Genomic DNA, 21329 nt, shown 5'->3' on the forward strand with positions numbered 1-21329 from the left:
ATTGATGACATTTCAACACATCGGTATTGAGGGAAATGCCAATAACACCATTAAAACCCACCATCTTTCATTGTTGTTTTCACTGCCATGTTTCAGAGATCTCAACCAGTGATTAGTTTTGTGTTTTCCACCCAAATGGTCTCCCTTCTGGATCACATTTAACAGTGTTTACTGAATTGGTTTGATAATACCAGCATACATCCATACACTGGAGGCTTACTTAAATTCCTCTGCCCTTATATCCCCCTGGTAACTGTTCCATCTGTGAGCAGGGCCACCAGTCCGAGTCAGTTTCAGGTGAAATATTCCTGTTAAATAATGGAAAAAAACAGCATTGCTTTTTTTTTTGTGGGGGGCATAGGCAAGAGTATTTGTGAATAGTTGGAGGGCTCACAGCTGAAAGTGTTGACAGCAGGGGATTACAGCTGCAATGCCTTCCCTCCTCCAGGCTCGTGAGCTAGTGTCTTTAAAAAACAGAAATGTGTGCATGCCTGTGAACACCTTAGCCCAAACTGGATTACACACTCCAGTCCCTCCAGGATCCCACTATGATTGATTGATTGATTGATTGATTTTATTATTTTTCAATCATCAATGGAAAAAACTGATTCTGTAGCAGGTTTTTAAGGATTTTGTGTGACAAATTACATTTTAATACTTGCTATAGTTATACTTGAATAAATATGCAGTGATTCACTCCTGACACATTTGTAATAAGACTGGATGAGACTGCGCAACAGAAATAAAAGGCTTTTCTTTGTGGAGGCTCTTTGGGTTCTGTTTAGCTTTAACCTTTGCAGTGATATGTGTAGGTATGTGTGAACAGTTCATGACTAAAGAAGATGAAAACAGAAAGGTTACAAAAAAGAGCAGGCCATTTGACCCGTGAATATATTAGAAAGAGGCAGCATAACATGTCCAAAAGGAAGCAATGACTGAGTACATTTTTGTGTTTTCTTTGTGTGTGTGTTTTCTGCAGGTTTCAGTGCATTTAGCCTTTTCAGTGGCTGTCCCAGAATTCTGGTGCCAGATGTAAATTCTGCATTGATTTTGAGTCTATGGAGTCACAGAAGAGAAGAGGGTCTAGCCAGAGACATTTGGAAAGAGACAACAAATCATTTTAGTAACAGTAGCTGATTGTAACTGTAGGGTTGTGAGCGCAGTTCTGATTATTTTTGTTTATCTTATCCTCGAGAATAACGACTGAATGGGATTACTGCATGTGTACAAACCCTGTCATTTTTTTCTGATTCTACTGCTCCTTTAACTTGCTCTGCTGTGCTAGTCTTTTTCTGCATCTGATATGAAGAACAGAAAACTTAAGTTACATCCTTGATAGTACTGAATTAAATATTCCTTTGTTTTATTGATTATGTTAACCAATTAATATTGTGATTTTGTAGGTGATACTTTGTGTGCATGAGCCTGTTATGGTGATATCACTGCTTAGACCCCTGTATTTAGGGAGCAGGCTTTTGTTGCAGTGGATTTGGAGGTTTTTTTGGACCTGTACAGATCAGAGCTTGGTGACATGGCCGAGACAGCTGTCTGAATCTGAGGTCAGACTATGCAACACTGGCATATGCAAAGAGAGCACTTGATAGACTTTTTAACCATTGATCATTGTTTTTCTTTCCTTTTTTTCTTTTTAGGTACGCAATTCCACCAGAGCACGGGAAGAGGCTAGAACGTCTTGCTGCAGGTACTGCCTTGATGTTTTGAATTTCGGTTATGTAGTCCTTTCACTCAAGTGCTATTCCCATTGCCGCAACCCAACAGCACTTAAATACCTTTTAGTGATGTAACCGCCCTAATATCATCATTACTTATTTATCTATCTATTAATTTGCTGTGTGCAAAATGTAGTGAAGCTGGACTAAAGAGAATGAATGTAGTTTCATGTTTCCTACTACAGAGATTACTGCTGAAATAAATTTAACCTCCAGGAAACCCACAAAACCACAACAATCAGACTGGTTGAGATTCTCAACTGTGTGTGTGTGCTTAACAAATAAATGAGACCGTGTGCCCCAGCTTTTTTTAATGAAGGTCAAATCTGCATTGTATAGTATACTTTACCCATTCTGACAAATCCCCCTTTAACCTAATTTTCAGGTTTTTAATGAGAATTTCACCTGAAATTAATAACTGTCTTGGGTACTAGCATTAGATAGATCACAGCAAATAATACCCTCATTATAGTGACTAGATACAAATGCAAATACCATCAAATCTACGTACAGTTCCAATGTATTAACACAACCTAATTTTGTAATATAAGGGTGAAAAAAGTATCCCTTCTTTTACAGGAAATTAGAGCATGTTGATGCACAGATGCCATTTCACTTGTTTAAAATAAGTGCAATTGTAGTACTACAAAACGCAATCTGTTGCATTGGATTATGTATTCTGTTATGAAATTGAATGAATAATACAAATATTTGGTCCCTCTCCAAGAAAAAAAAAAGGTGAATTAAATATAAGATTAAAGATCATAACACTTTATTTTATGAAAGAGAATTTCATTGGTCAGTACATTTCATATATTGATTCAATTTAAGTTGGAACTGATTTAAATTTGTTCTCCGTGAATAGCTTCCGGCACTATCTAACTGATTAGGTAATTTCAGAGATATGAAATCCTGAGTATTTTCTATTACTGTATATAATCTGCAGCCTGTCCAACACAGAGGAACCTGTTAAGATGAATGGGAAGTCTGATTCAGTTTGCGAGGAGGGATCAGAGCTGTCTATTTGGGACCTTGTTACAGACCATTTACTGTATCCTCGCCTCTGAAATCAGTTAGTTGTAACAGTGCTGACCCAATAACCAGAAGCTTATTGCGCTTTCTCTACTGAGAAAATCCTTCAAAGGTGAATTTCAGGTCATCGTGCCATAAAATGGTCTTATGGACATATTTCCATTCGACTGATACTAATGTCTTAGAAATCTTATAAGATTTAAGGTGGTACATTCCTTTTTTGTTTTCATTTTTGGATCATTTATAAACAAACTGTGTTTAAAATGCCCTTGTAAATATTACATAAACACACTGAAGCAGTTTATAGTGGTAATAGTTCAGTATGATGTCATAGTGGGGAAAAATAGCCTATATAATTTGCCATGTTACAGAATAGTAAATAATATAAAGTATATTAAATCCATATAAGTATATTAAAGTCGCACTGTTATGTTCGTACTGTTATACATTTTCCAAATGTATGAAACATTGGGTATGGAGCAGTAGAATGCATTCACAAAGGGTACAGGATATGAAAATAAATGGCTAAACTAAGAGGTGTGTCAGCATCAAATGGGCATCTGCAATCTAAAAGCCTACCAAATGGAATAATTCTGTTTAAATCTCATATGTTCAAATGGCATTTAAAGTTATTGTTTTTTTTTCTGTTACCTTTTTTAAATTGAAAGCAAAATGTCTATACTGATATTACTCGGGCATTTTTTTCCCAAGGTTCGGTAATTGCGCTAATTAAGATATAGATGGCCAAGAAAACGTAACCAATACTTCCCATACAATATCACAAGACGTATATCTTTCTCGTACACAGTGCTATATAACCTAAATCGATTACTGTATTTTTCCTTTCCCCCCAGCTAGGTTTTGTAATAAAATTTCACATCCTAGACAACTATATCCCTAGGGATTGTAAACCTGAGGAACTGCACATTTTATTTGTTTCAGTCAACAATATTCTTTTATAGAAAACTCACTTCTTTTCTAGGTACCTTCTGTGTTCTACAGTGTAAAACCCTTTAGCCTTCTAAATTGTGAACTCTAGCTTCCCGAACTGCTGGTTTTAGATTTGGTGCATTTGAATCTACATTCCAAGAGTTGTAATTTATTCCATGACTACGTAAAACTGTACTATGCAACAGCCACAAAATCGTGCAAATTCTAATAACTTAAAGCTAACTAATACAATTTCATAATCATTAAAAGGATTACACTTATTGTATTCAACTATTCAACTTTTGATCTGTACTTTTATGCTGCATTATGTTTTATTGGACAATATTTATGTTTTTAGGAGTTGTATTATACACAATGTGTCAAAATTCTGTTGCTTAGTACCATGTTTTACTTTAATTTCAATTAAATAGAACTGCACAAGTTATAAGAAGAAATCAATACAAATATATAACAGTGAGTACTAACTAACACACCTTTTCAACTTTTGTATTTAATATAACATTACTTTTCCCCTTAACATGTTCTGTTAATAACACTTCATTCATCTATAATATCTTGAAAGATATCCACTCTTTGAGCACTGTGGTTCATTTCATGATTCCTTATTAGACTATGCCAGTTAGAAAACCAAAACAAACAAAAAATGAAATAAACAAATATAGTGACTACTACTGAGAAGCTTTTTTAATGATAAAATAAAATGCATTTTGCTTTACAAGCATTCTTAGCAACAAAGGATGATGATAATAATAAAATAATACTTTTTTATTTCTTTTCAAAAAAGTTGAATTGGGTTGTATAAATATAACCTGAGATTATAGGTTGTCGAGGTCAGTCAGCAGTTGATACATAAAATTATTCAGAAAGCCAGGCTATTTTCCATTATCTTGTCCCTGCATTATAATTATCACACTTGCTCTTTATGCTTGACTGCTTTCATCTTCCATTTCCATTGTAATCTTGATTGACTGTGGCACCTACAAATATTGCATCTGAAAGACATCAGACACGCATCTAATAACTGCTGCAGTTTGATATCCTTCCTCAGCTGTGGGCTCATCTGTGTCCTTTTTTTTATGCTTTTACTTCTGCCTTTCAGTTTTGTGTAGGTGTAGCTGTAATGTAAATCTCAAGCAAAGTGTTCAGTCTGAATCCAGAACTTCTCGTTTTGTGTTAGATGTCTTTAGTGCAAGAGGATCCCTTTTAAAAAGCCTTGAGTGAAACCTCTATTCAGCAAGAGAGTTCATCATCATTGACAGAATCTAGGAGTGCTCCATGAGTGTTGTATACCCTCTTTACAGGGTGGGTTACTAAGCATTATATTAAATGTATCTCTTCAAGGTAAGACTGCATGCCTAGAGGGGCCAGCATTGTCTTTTTTGATAGCATGTAGGTTTGAATGTTATGGTTTGCTTTTAGAAACAAATGGTACTGTGAACAGTATTAATTGATGCTCGTTGAGATAATCAACCACCACATTCGGGGAAAAAAAACAACCACAACAATGGAGAGGGGAACAAAATTGAAATTATTTATGCAAAAATATGCCTTAAATGGTTAAATTAAGAGTAGTATATGCAGCACAGGATACTCTGCAGGTTGAATTGTCCTTTAATTTTAAGAGATCATATACATACACAAACAGCAAGAAAACATCAACCTATGAACACAAAAAACTCAAAACAGAAAAACTGAAGTTTAAATTTCTCTCTCTCCCTCTCCCCTGAGATCTGTTAATATTCGTATATGGGGCCCTTTAGTATATCCAATGTACAAAATAACTTAACATTAGTGATACTTAATTGGCAATAGTTAGCAGTAGAGTGGATCTCTGAGCCATTGTACTAATTGGGAAAGAGACCTTTGCATTTATGAAAGTATGCAGGTGATACCAATATAAAAAAATACACAAATTAAACTGAGATGGAATTGCTTCAAATGATGATTACTTTGCATGCACAGCTCATAAAGAAACCTGGACTTATTTTTTACAAAGGAATAAGAGCAACAATGTTCTAGCAGTGTTTTAAAATGCTGTAGCATTTACTGACAATTACTGAAAATTATGATTTCTGTCATTTGTATACTGGCCAATTAAACCTGTATCATGAGTGCAATTATAAGCTCCTGATTGCCTATTCTATTAAAATCAATAATGAATGGAGAACAGTGTCATAAAAGGGTATTTAAATTACTGTCAGAAAAGCATGACAATTATTATTGTGCCATTTGCAATTGGGGTTTGAAGTTGTTAAAGCCCCCATCCCCTGGAATTTTTCTTGTTTTATCCACTCTAGCCTTGTGCTGGTGTTTTGGAGCATTGTCCTGCTGAAAGGTGAATTTTCACCCCAGTTTTAAGTCTTTAGCAGACTGAAACAGGTTTTCCTATTTGCCTGTACTTTGCTTCATCCATTTTTCCTTCAATCCTAACAAGCTTTCCAGTCCTTGCTGAGGAGAAGCATCCCCATAATATGATGCTGCCACCATTATGCTTCACAGTAGAGATGGGGCTCTTTGTGTTGGGTTTGTGCCAAAAACATAATGCTTAACATTTAGGACAAACCTTTCCATTTTAGTTTTGTTAGACCACAATACCTTTTGCCACGTGGCTACTGAATCTCCTGAGTGTTTTTTTTACATACTTCAAATGGAATTCAAGGTGGGCTTTCCTGAGTACCATACAGGTCAGATTTGTGGAGTGCCTGGGACATTTTCACCACACACTTTGTCCACTCATGGCCATAAAAGCCTGTATCTCTTGCAAAGTTGTCATTGGCCTCTTTGTTGCCTCACTGATCAGTCTCCTTTTTGGTCGCTCATTCAGGATGTGTAGATAACGCTAGCCCACTAGCCAATGGCTAGTGCAGATCGCTGCGGGCCAGTACAGATTCTCTAGAACTAGTCCGTATGGCTAGTGCTTATTATCTTACATTTTAGAGCTGTTACGATTGATCGGTACTCTACTTCCAGTGCGCTAGTTTCTCACGTGCACTACTGACCACGTGCTAGTGGTAGTGTTCGGTTTGTGTTCTCCAGCCATACTCCAGTAGTATTTTATATAGAAATGTACTGGAAACGATCACTACTCGCGCACGTCAAGGTGTAATCGAATGTACCACTTGTAGCAGACAACAGAGGCGGTCTGTGGAGTGACCAGAGCATCATTAAACGTAAGAATAATCCTAAAACAAAGCCAAAAAACAAGAAAACTTGTGTATGAATCCTTAAACACAGTTGCATAGACCATAAATAAGCTACACAGTAAGTTAAGATATAAGCAAACTTATATATTATATAGAGAGTGATATTGTGGAGTTATTTTCACAATATTTTCTACTGTGCAGAGAGTATTTAAACTACAGCCAGGTCACACTGTCACTCAATGTACTTTAGGCAAGCAAGGGTGGACTGGGCAATTTCACTCACCTACAACAGATAATCATACAAAATGTGAGCACAAAGAAGCAGCAGATTAATCATTATCTACATATCATCATTTTTTATTCTTTCAGGGGAACAAAGTTTGTTACAGTTTTAAATAACACAATTTGTCAATATTTTCAACAATTTTATTTATCAGATAATTTAAAATAATGATTGGATCCGAATTGGTGGGCTAGTGCAATTTGAGAGCCACTAGTCCTGCTGGATAGTGTGAAAAAAGTTAAGATCTACCCCTGGAATAACAAAACAAAAAAACAATTTTAATGCATTTTAATTCCAGGTTCTAAGGAAAAAAAGAGGGGTGTACGCTTCCTATAGGCACATGTGACTGTGAGTGTATATATTATTCAGCAGCTTTATATATTGATCCACTGCTGGATGAAGGCCTCCCCAAGATGTTTCCACTTGCATCAATCTATAGCTTCCCTTTTCCATGTCATGCCTGCAAAATTTATGATTTCATCTTCCCATCTTTTATGTGGTCATCTTCTAGGTCCTTTTTCATCTTTTGGGATCCATTCAGTAGCTTTCTCAGTCCATCTTTGATCTGTTTTCTTTGCAGTGTATCTGGCTCATTGCCATTTTAACATTTTCACTCTTTCGATGAGGTCACAAATTTAGATTGTTCTCTCAACCATTCATTTATTTTTCAATCTCTTCTTGTTACGCCAAGCATATATGCTTCTTTGTGTCATTCACAGTTTCTGTATCATTTTTGAATGTAGTGACCAGGCTTCATATCCATAACTGAGCATTGGTAGTATGAATGGATCAAATACTTCTCTCTGGAAATGGATACATTTCCTTTCAGCAACAGGCACTTTCTTCAAAATGCACTCCATCCCATTCTGAGCTGATTTGTTGTCCTAGGTAACATATGTAACATTCGCCTTAATTAATATATATACACAGACGTGCTCAAATTTGATGGTACCCCGCCACAAAAAAAATGAATAATGCACAGTTTCCTCTGAAATAACTTGAAACTGACAAAAGTAATTGGCATCCACCATTGTTTATTCCATATTTAATTGAAATCAGACTTTGCTTTTGTTTTTCAATATAATTACTGTATAATAATAATAATAATAATAATAATAATACAAATGAAAATCGCATGGACAAAAATGATGGGACCCTCAACCTAATATTTTGTTGCACAACCTTTAGAGGCAATCACTGCAATCAGACATTTTCTGTAGCTCTCGGTGAGACTTCTGCACCTGTTAACAGGTAGTTTGGCCCACTCTTCCTGAGCAAACTGCTACAGCTGTCTCAGGTTTGATGGGTGCCTTCTCCAGACTGCAAGTTTCAGCTCTTTCCATAGATGTTCGATAGGATTCAGATCAGGACTCATAGAAGGCCACTTCAGAACAGTCCAATGTTTTGTTCTTATCCATTCTTGGGTGCTTTTAGCTGTGTGTTTTGGCTCATTATCCTGTTGGAGGACCCATGACCTGCGACTGAGACAGAGCTTTCTGACACTGGGCAGTACGTTTCGCTCCAGAATGCCTTGATAGTCTTGAGATTGCACAAATTCAAGGCACCCTGTGCCTGGCGCAGCAGAGCAGCCCCGAAATATGACCGAGTCTCCTCCATGTTTCACTGTAGCTCCAGTTTTGACTCGTCTGTCCAAAGGACATTCTCCCAGAAGGATTGTGGCTCGTCAATATGCATTTTATCAAATTCCAGTCTGGCTTTTTTATGTTTTTCTTTCAAAAGTGCAGTCCTCCTGGGTCTTCTTCCATGGAGGCCACTTTCACTCAAAAAGCGATGGATGGTGTGATAAGAAACTGACGTACCTTCACCTTGGAGTTCAACTTGTATCTCTTTGGTAGATATCCTTGGTTCTTTTTCTGCAGTTCACACTAATCTTCTGTTCAATCTGGGGTCGATTTTCCTCTTGCGGTCGCGCCCAGGGAGGATGGCTACAGTTCCATGGACCTTGAACTTCTTAATATTTGCAACAGTTGTCACAAGAACATCAAGCTGCTTGGAGATGGTCTTGTAGCCTTTACCTTTACCATGCTTGTCTATTATTTTCTTTCTGATCTCCTCAGACAACTCTCTCCTTTGCTTTCTCTGGTCCATGTTCAGTGTGGCGCACACAATGATACCAAATGGCAGAGTGACTACTTTCCTCCATTTAAATAGGCTGAATGACTGATTACAAGATTGGAGACGTGTGATACTAATTAAAGAAACTAATTAGTTTGGAATATCACTATAATCCAATTATTTATTATCTTTTCTAAGGGGTACCAACAAATGTGTCCAGGCCATTTTAGAATATCTTTGTAGCTTCTTTGCTTTATTCTATGACATACCAAAGACATGCAAGTATACATGATGCAATAGCTTTAAATTTAATCAATTTTCAGTAGGAATGAAGCATTATTTCAATAAGCTGTAAGGGTATCAACAAATTTGATCACATCTGTATATACATACATCTTTGTGTAAACTCTGATATACCTAGCCTAATGCATATGGGGTATGCTGACTGGCATATTTATTTATTTATTTGTTGTACAATATAATGGTAGGGGAAACACTGTTTTATAATACTTTGAAATATTTGAGATTTGATTTAGACAATGAGAACATAAAAATATCCCCTGTTTATACAGCAGGTTTTTTGTGTGCTGCCTTCTATGGTATTGTTATTGCTCACCTACCGTTCCTGTTTCCACACTAAGTAATGCATATGGTCAAATAAACGTAAACAATTGGAAATATGATAAACATTATATAATAAATCAGATGATTTAGCTTCAAGACCAGTCCTTAACAGGCAATATATAAACAATAATGTAAAAGCAAAAACAGATAAACTGAAAAGCCTCTAAAAAGAAAACAAATTGGAATGCTTTAATCTTTTAGCCAGGAGCTTTACCTTTAATTGTTATAATCTACAGCATTTAATATGTCTGAAAAAGTACTTAACTGTAATTTATCTTCCATGCTGCCTTGAGGGGGAGTAATAAAAACAACTAAAAAAGAATTATCAGCTGGTTGTGTGGGACTAGGCCTTGGCTGAAGAAATTGAAATAATATCAAAGGAATCCGAGAGCTTCAGTTTGTCTTTGCTGTCTTGAATGATAAATAAGCAGAATGACCATTCAAATGTGAGAAAATAACCACAGTGCTCAAGACGTCACTGTATCACATATAAGAATAAGAAATATAAGAAATCACAAAAGATTTAAAGAAAAGTGTCAATAAGGCGAACTTTTAGTCAAAACTTTTTTTTATTTTGACTATTTTTATGACTAGATCTATGTTGTATCCTATTATCAAGAGAATAATTCCTTTACTTAATAAGAGAAATAAAAAATCATGCACAGGATCCCAAATTCTTTGGGAAGATTAATTTCAACTGTACAGACTTCAATTGAAATATTGCTCTGAATGTGTTGTCTTCTGACCATAAATGTAAGCTTTAAATGCTTACATACAAGACAAATGTCAATTGTTACTTTGGGCTTAGCTGACATAGTCAAGTTTAGAGTTTGGGTACTTAAAATGGAAACATTTAAAATATCAAGTAGAAAGTAAATTAGTATGTTATTGATATTGGGAAATGCTGCCTGCTTATGCAGTAATTACTTATCTAATATTTCAACATCAGTTGAAGACTGAAGGTTCTTTGCAAATCTGTCTCTTTAGGCAAGGAAAAAAATACATGATTACATCAAGGGTAAACGAACCTGATATACTTTAACTTTATTAATAGTGTATCACCTTTTTATAATGATTTTAGTACATGATTTCCTTTTCTCCACAAAATAATTTTTTAATGGCTGCGAACCTCATGGGTTTAATTTAAGCTGCATCTTATATTTTTGATGCTGTTTTTCTAATACAGTACAATTCCTTCTTGATGCTTCAGTATACCTCAACACAGATATCTTTGTGATAGTGTCTTTCTGTTACTAGCTATTTTGTTCTGGACATTGGCTCTTGAAGGAATAGTTTGCAGTTGCTTCTTCCATTGATCCAATTACAGGGGCTAGAATTTCCAGTTGTTTTTCATGACAAAAATTAGATTCAAAGTTACTGTAATCTCCCTCCAGAACATCTATGAAGAGGCAAATCCACTTTTCCTATGGGCAGTAATGGCTGTTTTTCTGGCTGACGTTGTAGAAACCATCAGTCCAATAATAATTAAAACAAAAATCAATAGACAACAGGATTTGAATATTTCAGCAAAACGGCAAACAGTTTTCACTATTGTCCTTTGAAGAAAACACTGGGTTGGAAGAACAAATGGAAGTGAAAATGGCATTTATAATTTACCTTTAGTTTAGTCATCATCATTGTCAGCATTTTGGTTCCTATTGAAGTAGAGCTGCAGGATTCCAGCCACATTTCCGTCTTTTAGATGTTGGCATTGAGCACAGAAAAGAACCCCAAGTTTATTAGTTTATTAAAGTATATTTAGGCACTGATCATGAGGACGATGTTGCGTACAATGCAGAAATTACACTCAGTGGTAAACTAAACCTGCAAAGTACATTCATCGGCATAGTTAATATGTTGGGGGGAAAAAGGAAATTCTCTGCCAGATGTGAATTTCTGTGGTTTTCCACAGCAAATGGATTTCTAGGAACCTTGATGATGAACAACAACCAAAAACCAAAAAGAAATGTGATGCTATTAAACTGTGATTCTGTTGACAAGTAATTTTCACCTTGTGCTATGGATGTTGAAATACGTGTCCTGAGACGTGCTAAGTTTTCCAGCCGCTGCAGTCATCAAGTGGGGAAATACACATTGTGCTATAAAAAGTACCAGTGAATTAATCTAAATTAAAATATGTTACATGACACATTTTCTGTATCCATCCTTACTTCCTGGACCTTTCCTTTTGCCTATTTCACTTTTTGTCTAATATACAGTGCCTTGCAAAAGTATTTAGACACTTCCAATGGTGTGCCGTTTTCTGAAGTTACAAAATGATGCATACACTTTTTTTTTTTTACTTTATATTTTATTCAAAACGTGAATGCTAAAACGGAGGACTTATAAGGGTAAGATACGTTATAGTAAATGTCCACAGAAACTAAAGAGGAAAAAAGTATTCAGCTGCAGGTCTTTTCGGGTAAGTCTCTTCCAACTTTGCACACCGGCTTGATGCAATTTTTGTTCATTCTTCTTGGCAGATTTGCTCAAGCTCTTTCAGGTTGCTTGGGGAAACCTTATGGACAGCAGTTTTCAAGTCTTTCAACAGACTCTCAATAGGATTCAAGTCAGGGCACTCAAGGACATTCACATTCTCACTGTGAAAACCATGTGAGGTTCTGAATACTTTTGCATGTATCTCTATTATTTATTTGTTTTGTCCGTCCCCTCCCAACTGGGTTACATCAAGTTCCATATGAAACATTCAAAATCTTTCTTAGATTTAGGTAAAGTTTTCCTAGTTTCATACTGACCCAAAATAGACTAGTTTTAGATTTTAGTTGTTTTATAAAACATGTCTTTAACAGCTGACAAATATTGAAGTTCCTAGTCATCATATAAAAGAGAGAAGGTGTCTTTGCTAGATTCCTTTATGCTGTTTTAAACCTAAAAATATCTCTGTATCTAATGAAAAAACGTTTCTATCTCTGTCAGTATTTACTCCTCACTTATTTTAAATTTTCAAGAGAACTGGCTGCTTTTATAGCCTCAGAATACAGAGCATTGTCGCCCAGTAAGGTAATTGACAAAGTAATTTGTTTCAAACTTCAGACCGTTTGAAGATTCTAATATAGATAAGACGACACTCTCTGTCAATTACAGAGGCCTTTTACAAAACAAAACCAGAAGCTTCTCATTTCAAATAATACAGTGCAATACCCTGCATTTCAATGACACTATTTTTCAAACCACTGCTTCAATATTTTGAGAATTATTAATGTAATCTGTTTTTAAGAATGAGGTTCCTTACATAAAAATATTCTCGATTTGTACTTTTTTATTGATATGGACTAAAGAGACATTAGAGTCAAAGCTTAAATCGATGGCCATTTATAAAATGTAATGTCAGGGAGCTTTATTGTTTGGAAATTGTAAGCTATAGGTCTGCTATGGATAAACTGAAAGTACTGATATGACACCCAAAAGCATTACTGATTACTGATATTAGTCAAGCTGTAATTACTGACAACTTTAAATGTAACATTGATTTATTATATATTTTTTTCTTTTTAATTTCGCCAATTATTTTAAATTTCCTCCCCCTAAGTTTTTTGGAATCCCCAATTGTGCTAATGCATCTCGGCTCGTCACCACATCTCCAACCACCACACAATTGGGGAACCACATGTAATTTTACACACTGCAGGCTGCCGAGAGGTTCAGGGCAGATTGGAGGAGAGGCGCGTCCCTCTTGGTGTAACTGCAAACCTGCATGCGGATGCGCATTAACGATGTGCCATTAACGATTTAGACCTCCCTAGCCCGAGATTTCTCCAGTTGTAGCCTTATTTACCCTGGCTGCTTCTAATTTTTAAGGTATTTCACTGACTATTTCTTCACAGTAACCATCAAAGGCAAGACGCTGACTGATAGAATAATTGATTAACTGAGTGTTTTTGGTATCAATTTCTGGCATGAATTAGTAGCTAGCAGTGAAAGTTCTTTCTGATTATTATACAGATAACACATCAATGATCCAGATGCCTCTGACTAGAAGTCACTTTAATTAAGGAGAAAATGAAATGAAAGACTGTTTCATGTTTAATTTCTGCTATTTATAGCAGTTCAAACAACAGTTCTAGATTGTATGTTGCTTTTCCTGACCTTAAACTTTGCCGTGACCTTAAATATTTAACGTTATTAAAATTCTGTTATAATATTAAATACTCAACGTTATTCAGCACATAATCTTCCTTCAGTGCTTTTCAATTATTTCTGTGTGGCTATTCACTACTGCAGTGCGCTCTCTGGTTGCAAATCCATATCCAGGAAAGAAAATTGAATGGAATCTTCTTTCTTCATTGATTTCAATTTGAATATTAATTAATGGAATACAAAAAAAGCATGCCCTTACAATCTCCCGATTGTCTGGTGTAGGTTTTCAAGCAGGTTCTGTACAGTAGGGAAGCAAATCACGAAAACGCGGCAAGAAGACTTTTTTTTATCTTTCAACACAATACTGAACACTGACACAATGGAAGCAGTTATGTAATCTTCTAATATACAAGTTCAAACAAAGATAACCTAAATACTTCCATTGTAGCACAAAGGTATGAAGCTGCCTTTTAAGAGCAGTTCAGCAAATGCTTTCAACAATCTACCTCACATAATTTAGGACTGAGCTGAGCAGAAAAACATTAAGTATTCTAATCACATACTGTGCAGTATATGTTCATGCATAATGTGCATGTGTGTAGTAATGCAGTTATAACATTTATTCATGGTTTCTAGAACCTTCTGCTAAGTATTGTAGAAAACCTGAGCTATATACAGGTGAAAAGAAAATAATGCAGGTGCTGTGTGGACATACATAATGACCATCTCTTGGCCCTGATTTGCCAAGCCTGAATTTCTCCATAGAATTGCCAGTTGCCTCCACCTTCCTAAATCAAAGTTGATTAAAAATCTAAAATAATACCCAAGATTGAAATGCTTGAAAATGATACAGTTTAGTTTTATATGGGGGTGTCCCAGTTTATCCTCCTTTGTATACACAATTTGTGAAAATATGATGTCTTGCATAAAGTGCTTCCTTTGATAAAAACTTGGAATTGGGTTCTCTTTTTTTTTTTTTCAACTTTGTACATTGCCTATTTGCTGGCCAATTATGAACAGTTGCTCGTAGCATCAATAATTAACACAGCAGCATTAATCACATTTCTAATTATGCTAGTTAAAAGAGAAAATATGTGGAACAGATAGACATCTTATAGCCCCCAGAACCCATGAAGTGAATGTTAATAACAAGTTAGAATTTTAGCAGATTTGGTAAAGACTTACAAAGACAGTACTGAACTAGTGGGTAATGCACAGACAGTAATGCAATTATATTGGGTACCCCTGTATTTTTAAAGACTATTTAGTGACTGTTACCCCAAAGGTAAACAATATACTAACACTAAAGTTAACCACTGTGACTCCTTTGCTAATGTATGCGAGACGTAGGCAGCTACCATGTGTCCTAAGGAAAATCTACTGCCTGACGTACTTCTTTCCAGTGTGCAAGTCCAGTTTTGGCCCCCCCTACAGGAGTTACTGTGGCATGGCATGCAGAGGAATCCCTGGCATCTCTTCTCCAATTATGTGCTCTGCCAGCCTGAATATAACCCAGGTTTGAGCAATGTCTGAACTATAGGTCTCAGCTTGTGCTCCAAGTAGAGGTTTGGGGTGGGCCACATGCATGCTTCCTTATACAGAATTATTGGATGCCACATTTGTTTCATCTTCCCAAACCAACCAATTAACAACTAAACTAAAGAACATGAACATAACCTTAAAAATATATTTTTTGTCTTTCTCTGTAGGCTTCTTCCCAAACAGTTTCAAAAGCTGCGACGCCTTTTTGCGTCACAAGATGACTCTCATATCTCCTTCCATACTGAAGAAGTACGGGATCCCTTTTGACAAGGTACGGCCTCTTTTTCGGGGGGAGTAAAAATATTGTTTGGGGTTGTACAAACAGGTGAGGTTGTTATATCAGTCATATCAGTTTGCTGTGAATGTTACTGGTATAGAGGAATATTTGAACAAATAATTGGATCACCGATAGAATGTTATACAGCACATAGACTTTTGTTTCACATAGACATGAAGAGGGATTTGATCACAGAGCTCTTTCAGGAGTCCTTTGTATTTGTAGAGGTCTGGCAGAATTTTTAGGTTTATCAGAAAGGCAATAGCTGAATAAACTATATACAGTCTGATCACCAGTCATTCAGTCCTTCTTTCACCTCTTCACTGCTGAGAGAGATCGGTCTCTTCTTTCTATTTCTCTCTCTCTTTCTCGCACACATAGACACAATCACCCTAGAGCCTTTGGAGGGGTGTTCTGCTATAATGAAAATATAATCCGTTGTTTTACAAAAAGCGTTCGGATCAGGTAATTCCCAGCCGCACCTGCCACGTGCAGCTGTCAATTACCTGACTGAATTACTCACTGGGAAGCAATTAGGTTTAGCCCCTCACATAAGGTTGGGATGATAATGGCAATTTCAGTCATTGATCAAAGTCAAAATTATACTGTAGCCCAAAATTACCTCATTAACTTCAGCATATTTTTGGTAAAATGCATCAAGATAGGAATGCATTTAAATTCTAATAGAATGTGTTTACTGAAATAAACAAATCTGTAAACTTCTTCTGGAACATCACTGATTTTAAATAATGAATACAAATAAAAAACATTAACACATTACTTAATTTTAACAATTTAACTGGACTTAAATGATGAATTTGACTTAAAAAGAAAAAAACAAAGAAACAAAGTTGATCGGGAACCTTTTCAGAGATGACAAATGGGTTTAGCAGAAGTAACCTGAGATGTTTGGATTGGTCAACTGTAAAAGGAATTGTCTTATTTTCCTCCTGTGCACAGAGGGTGCCCAGTGATGTATAATTCATTTAGTGTGTGCAGGGGATAATTAGACATCCTTAACATATGATTTTGGGTGTACTGATATGAGGTAAGCAATTTAGAAATCTTATTTAAGATCAGCAAGTCTATAGAAATTCTATAAAATGAAGACCGTTACCTCTATCTTGAAAGGCACAGTAGCAGATATATTGATAGGCATTTGCTGTACAAGCTGCAAGAAGAAATTAAACAGCTAGCCATTTACTGTCACTGGCACTTCTGACATCAGTTACTCACCCAGTTCTGTAATTCACAGTTAATTATCATCTAATTGCAGCTGATCCCTGGGATATCTTCATAATTGTAATTAAACCAAGTAATTTATAGAACCTATCCATAACTTTTCAAACGGACTCAAATTCTTCACGTGTATGTTTTAAGGCTTACATCATTTGATAAACATGTGATCCACTGCATGTCAAGATCATTTTGAAATGTACAAATTACATCAGCCATGTTAGCTTTATAGTCGAAGGAGCTGCAGCAAATCCAATGTAATTACATGCAGCAAACAACAGAGTAGAAACTCGGCCTTGATTTGAATTAACCACACTGCAATTCGAAAATATGTGAAGTGGTAATTACGAGTTCTATACACGAAATACCTCCCCACACTCTTCTGCAGGTCCATCTTGGGTTTTTACATCAGGTTATTATTATACTGTCATATTCTGCTATTCTCAACTATAATGAGGTTCCCCAGGGCCTTAAAACTGCCCTTTGCTTTGGTAACTCCGTTGAAATGGAAAGTTATCTGTAGAATGGCGTCAGGGTCCAGCAAGGTTTCCTACGTCTTCATGATTACAGGAAAGTCAAAGTTTAAAAAGGAAAAAAAAGAAAAAAAAAAAAAAGAAAATCATTCATATAAATATCTCTTGTTTATATTTGTTTGACTAACTGAAAACAATCTCCATGTTCCTGAATTTTTACCTGTGAAATAAATCTGCCTTAAACAGCAGGTAATTTCAGAAGAATGATTTCTTAGAAATCAATTTATGCATATCCTCTTTTCAGTGAGAACTACTATAAGAGAGTAGCTGTTTTACTTTATACTTGTGTTAACTGTTCGTATAAAATATCTGTAGTTGTGTGTGACATCCTGACTGAATTGTATTATTAATGCTTTGAAGTTTACCTTTTTAATATGTCTTTCCCCCCCAGCACTATGTTTTTGATACAAGGGGCACGTGCAACCATTAGCCTTTTCTAGAACAAGGTTTTAAACAAAAATACACCAAATGATTTGCTTTCCCTCTTCTGTGTCACATCATAGCTTACTGCTTACACGTTATCGGTTAAGGGATGTAAATAATAAAAATAACCCAAAACCCCTGTTTTTTTATACTTATAACGCAGGACACAACACGGGGGTTGTCACACACCTCCTATAGTTGAACACGGTGCATGACAGAAGACTCTGTAAGAATCTTGTCAGATTACGGACTACGAAAATAAAATCGGCAGATGTGTTACTTCAAAAGCTGTAGCAACACCGTGGGAAGCATAACACCATATTTATCAAAACCTGCTCTTAAAATACTAGAACAGTTGGCCACACTAGCAGTTGAAAGGCACTGGCATCCAACTTCGCTTGAATCTCCTCGAGTCTCACAGGAATTTGACTGCATGCACTCACGATGCCCATGTAAGAGATGATCCTAGATGTCATCTGTGCATGTAGGTCCCTGAAGTAGGCTTTTCCAGACGAGGTCTTGTCTCAGGGTTTTTCACCTGTCACTTTGAATGTGATTTTTATAAAACTAAAGGGCCAAGAAGTCTGACTGACATTGAACATAGAAAGTACCATAGGAAGAGATGTGAACAGACAGTGCTTGAACCTGAGACTCACTGTGTAGCTCAGACAGAAAAGTCTTTGAGCTGTTAGTTACATAGTGCTAAAAAATAATTTGAAAGTGGTTCATAGACCATGAATAGCATGAATACTTTTTAATCCACTGACTTCACCTAGGTTTGATAGAATAGCCGAGAAAACATAGGGTTGCTACTCTTAACCAGAGTTGAAGGAAAAAAGCAAAACCACTTTTGATATAGTTTTCTTATGCGTTGATCTTTATCTTGTATCTAGATATTGTATTTAAAAATTAATTACTGCACATCCTTTGCTGAAAAGGGAAAATAAGTTACCTCTGCTTCATTGTAATCCTGCTATTTCTCTCTCTCGCCCACCCCAGAGTCTTCACTGGGACTTGGAAGATAATTAAATTGTATTTGTATTAGATGGGAAGCTTATGCAATCTACACAATGTTCTGGACTCTTGATTACTTGAATATCAGTCTAGAATAGTCAATTCACAGATTTAACTGTGATATAATATGTTGGATTGAAGCCGAGTATTTGATCAGAACAAGGTTTATTAAAGGAACTGACATCAAAAAAATAATGAAGGGTAAAGCAAAAAGATGGTAATGGAAATCAATATCTGTATACAAATTGTGCTGGTAAACATAATAAATATAATAAATATATGGGTTGTTTGCATGAAGTTTATATTTTGGGAAAAATGCTGTCTAACCTATTTTTCTAATGTAGAAGGTGCACTCTTGTACAACAGTGCCTTTCATTTTCATCAATTGAAGAGATTGAAAAGTAGTAAGTAGGTGCACTAAAATCCATGTTTGTGACTGATCCAGCCAACATAAAATAAATAAATAATACGACTGGTGTGCAATTGTCTGAGGAAGTAGGCAGTGTATCACTTCTCCCTCCTGCTTCTGCCTCTAGATAGAGCATTGCTCGTCCCTTCATTAATTACTAAAACACCAATCTATATAGTGGGTGGCAAGTTGGCTTTCGGGACCCACAGATTTCTCACACTGTCACGCTATGTTAGGAGCTTTCAGAGAGGAATCTTTTCTGCGCCTTCACCCAGAGTTCTGGGAGGGAGCCGCCGCATTCCGAGGTTGGATGGTAATTAATGGGACTCCGGGAGAGTGAGGAAAGTGAGAATCACTCTGTGATCTCTCTCGGCTTCAAGTGATAGAACGGAAAGCGTGCTGAACGCTGATAAGCTGGCCAGCTGTAAATAGGTGGCAGTTCAGCTCACGCTTAGCTGCAACAGAACACCTGCTAAAGCTGTCAAGAGCAAGGGGAGAGAGGTGGAATAACAGGAGTCCGCAGCTTGCAACAATGCTTTCAGCTTTTCAGATATTCTCGGCACGGTAACCGCAGCTCCACTGCCAGCAGTACTCTCGCTGTTTATTCTGTGTCTTGGCCTGAAATCTCACATTTCTGGAACGTGTAACATAGAAACGCAAAATCTCTGGTACCATCCCAGAGCATAAAACACAAATGGTGTGGCTGAATAAGTCAACTCAATCATTAAGAGCTTGACTACCTCTCTGACTCTTTGTATGTCACACACTTTACATTATTGAAAAACTATATATTTTTTATATATATATATATATATATATATATATTACAGTACCTATAGGAAGTATTTACTATTCTTGGACATTTTCACATTTTGTTGTGTTACAGCCTGAAATGCTGCATGAAAGTGATCTTTTTCCCTTTGATTTACAGAACCTACTCCACACTTTCAATATGGTAAAAAAACAACAAATCAATAAAATAAAAAATAAAAAATGAATTATTCACCCCCTTTGCTATGACACTCATAAATAAGCTCACCTGAAACCAATACTGAAATAAGCAATAAAAGTGGCTCACATGATTTCAAATTAAATACACCTGTCTTTGTAAGGTCCCACAGTTGCGTGGTACATTCAAAGCACCACTTCCGGCTATATTCAATCTAAAATATATCGAGCTGGGAGTGGAGAGGAGACGAGCTTTGTCAGTGTGGCAGGCGGCGAGAAAGCCACTGTGAGCCAATCACATCGTTTGCTATTCAAGATATAATGGAGGGTGGAAGCTGCAAGAGGTCCCTGAGAGACTGCACAGATGTAAATAAAATAATTTACCACCCTGTTGCACAGGATAAAATTTGATTTGTTTTGGTTTACTATAATACTATATATCTATGTCTGTTGGCATTTTCATCACTGTTCCTCTTTTAATGAATGCATTTAATTTATACAACAATATTTTGAATTACTCATTGTTGTTATATTTGGTGTATATGTCCAGTGACTATTAAAGGACAACGATGGATGCAGTAGCTTTTGAAACTGTTCAGATAAATATTTCAGAATGCTGTAAAGTACTCACTGTATATAATGTACAGCTTGGACTGTTAATTTGTAATTAAAGGTCACTTGGCATTTTATTGAATAGACTAAAAATGACTTGACGGAATGTTTTTGTGTTGGACCTGTTTGTTAGAAAACTACATACCAAATGGGGTTGCAGTGTTTTCAGATGCTGCTTTGTTCTTTGTAAATAGTTAAATACCATTTTTCCAGAGGCAGGCAGATCACAGACATCTCTTCTGTGCTTTATCATATTAGATCTTTGTGGTTTAAAGAGAGGAATGTTAGGAATTATAAGGAGTTCTCTGCATTATTATGTGAGCCTGTCACATTTCCCTCAGTTATCATATTTGTATTTATTTGTTTTCAAACAAACTAAAAACATAAACATGCAGATT

General features: G+C 36.1%; 1 protein-coding gene across 2 annotated transcripts in view; it reads left to right on the forward strand.

The window, feature by feature from the left end:
* The window catches only part of kdm4c (lysine (K)-specific demethylase 4C), a 209996-nt gene that overhangs the window by 19422 nt on the left and 169245 nt on the right, over positions 1-21329 (forward strand). For both annotated transcript variants that reach the window (XM_066720364.1, XM_066720363.1), the window contains exons 6-7: positions 1653-1702; positions 15647-15750. In XM_066720364.1, coding sequence (XP_066576461.1) covers positions 1653-1702; positions 15647-15750 — 154 coding nt within the window. The remainder of the gene's footprint in view (positions 1-1652; positions 1703-15646; positions 15751-21329) is intronic.

Source organism: Amia ocellicauda, chromosome 13 (assembly GCF_036373705.1).
Source record: "Amia ocellicauda isolate fAmiCal2 chromosome 13, fAmiCal2.hap1, whole genome shotgun sequence".
In the NCBI taxonomy this organism is placed as follows: domain Eukaryota; kingdom Metazoa; phylum Chordata; class Actinopteri; order Amiiformes; family Amiidae; genus Amia; species Amia ocellicauda.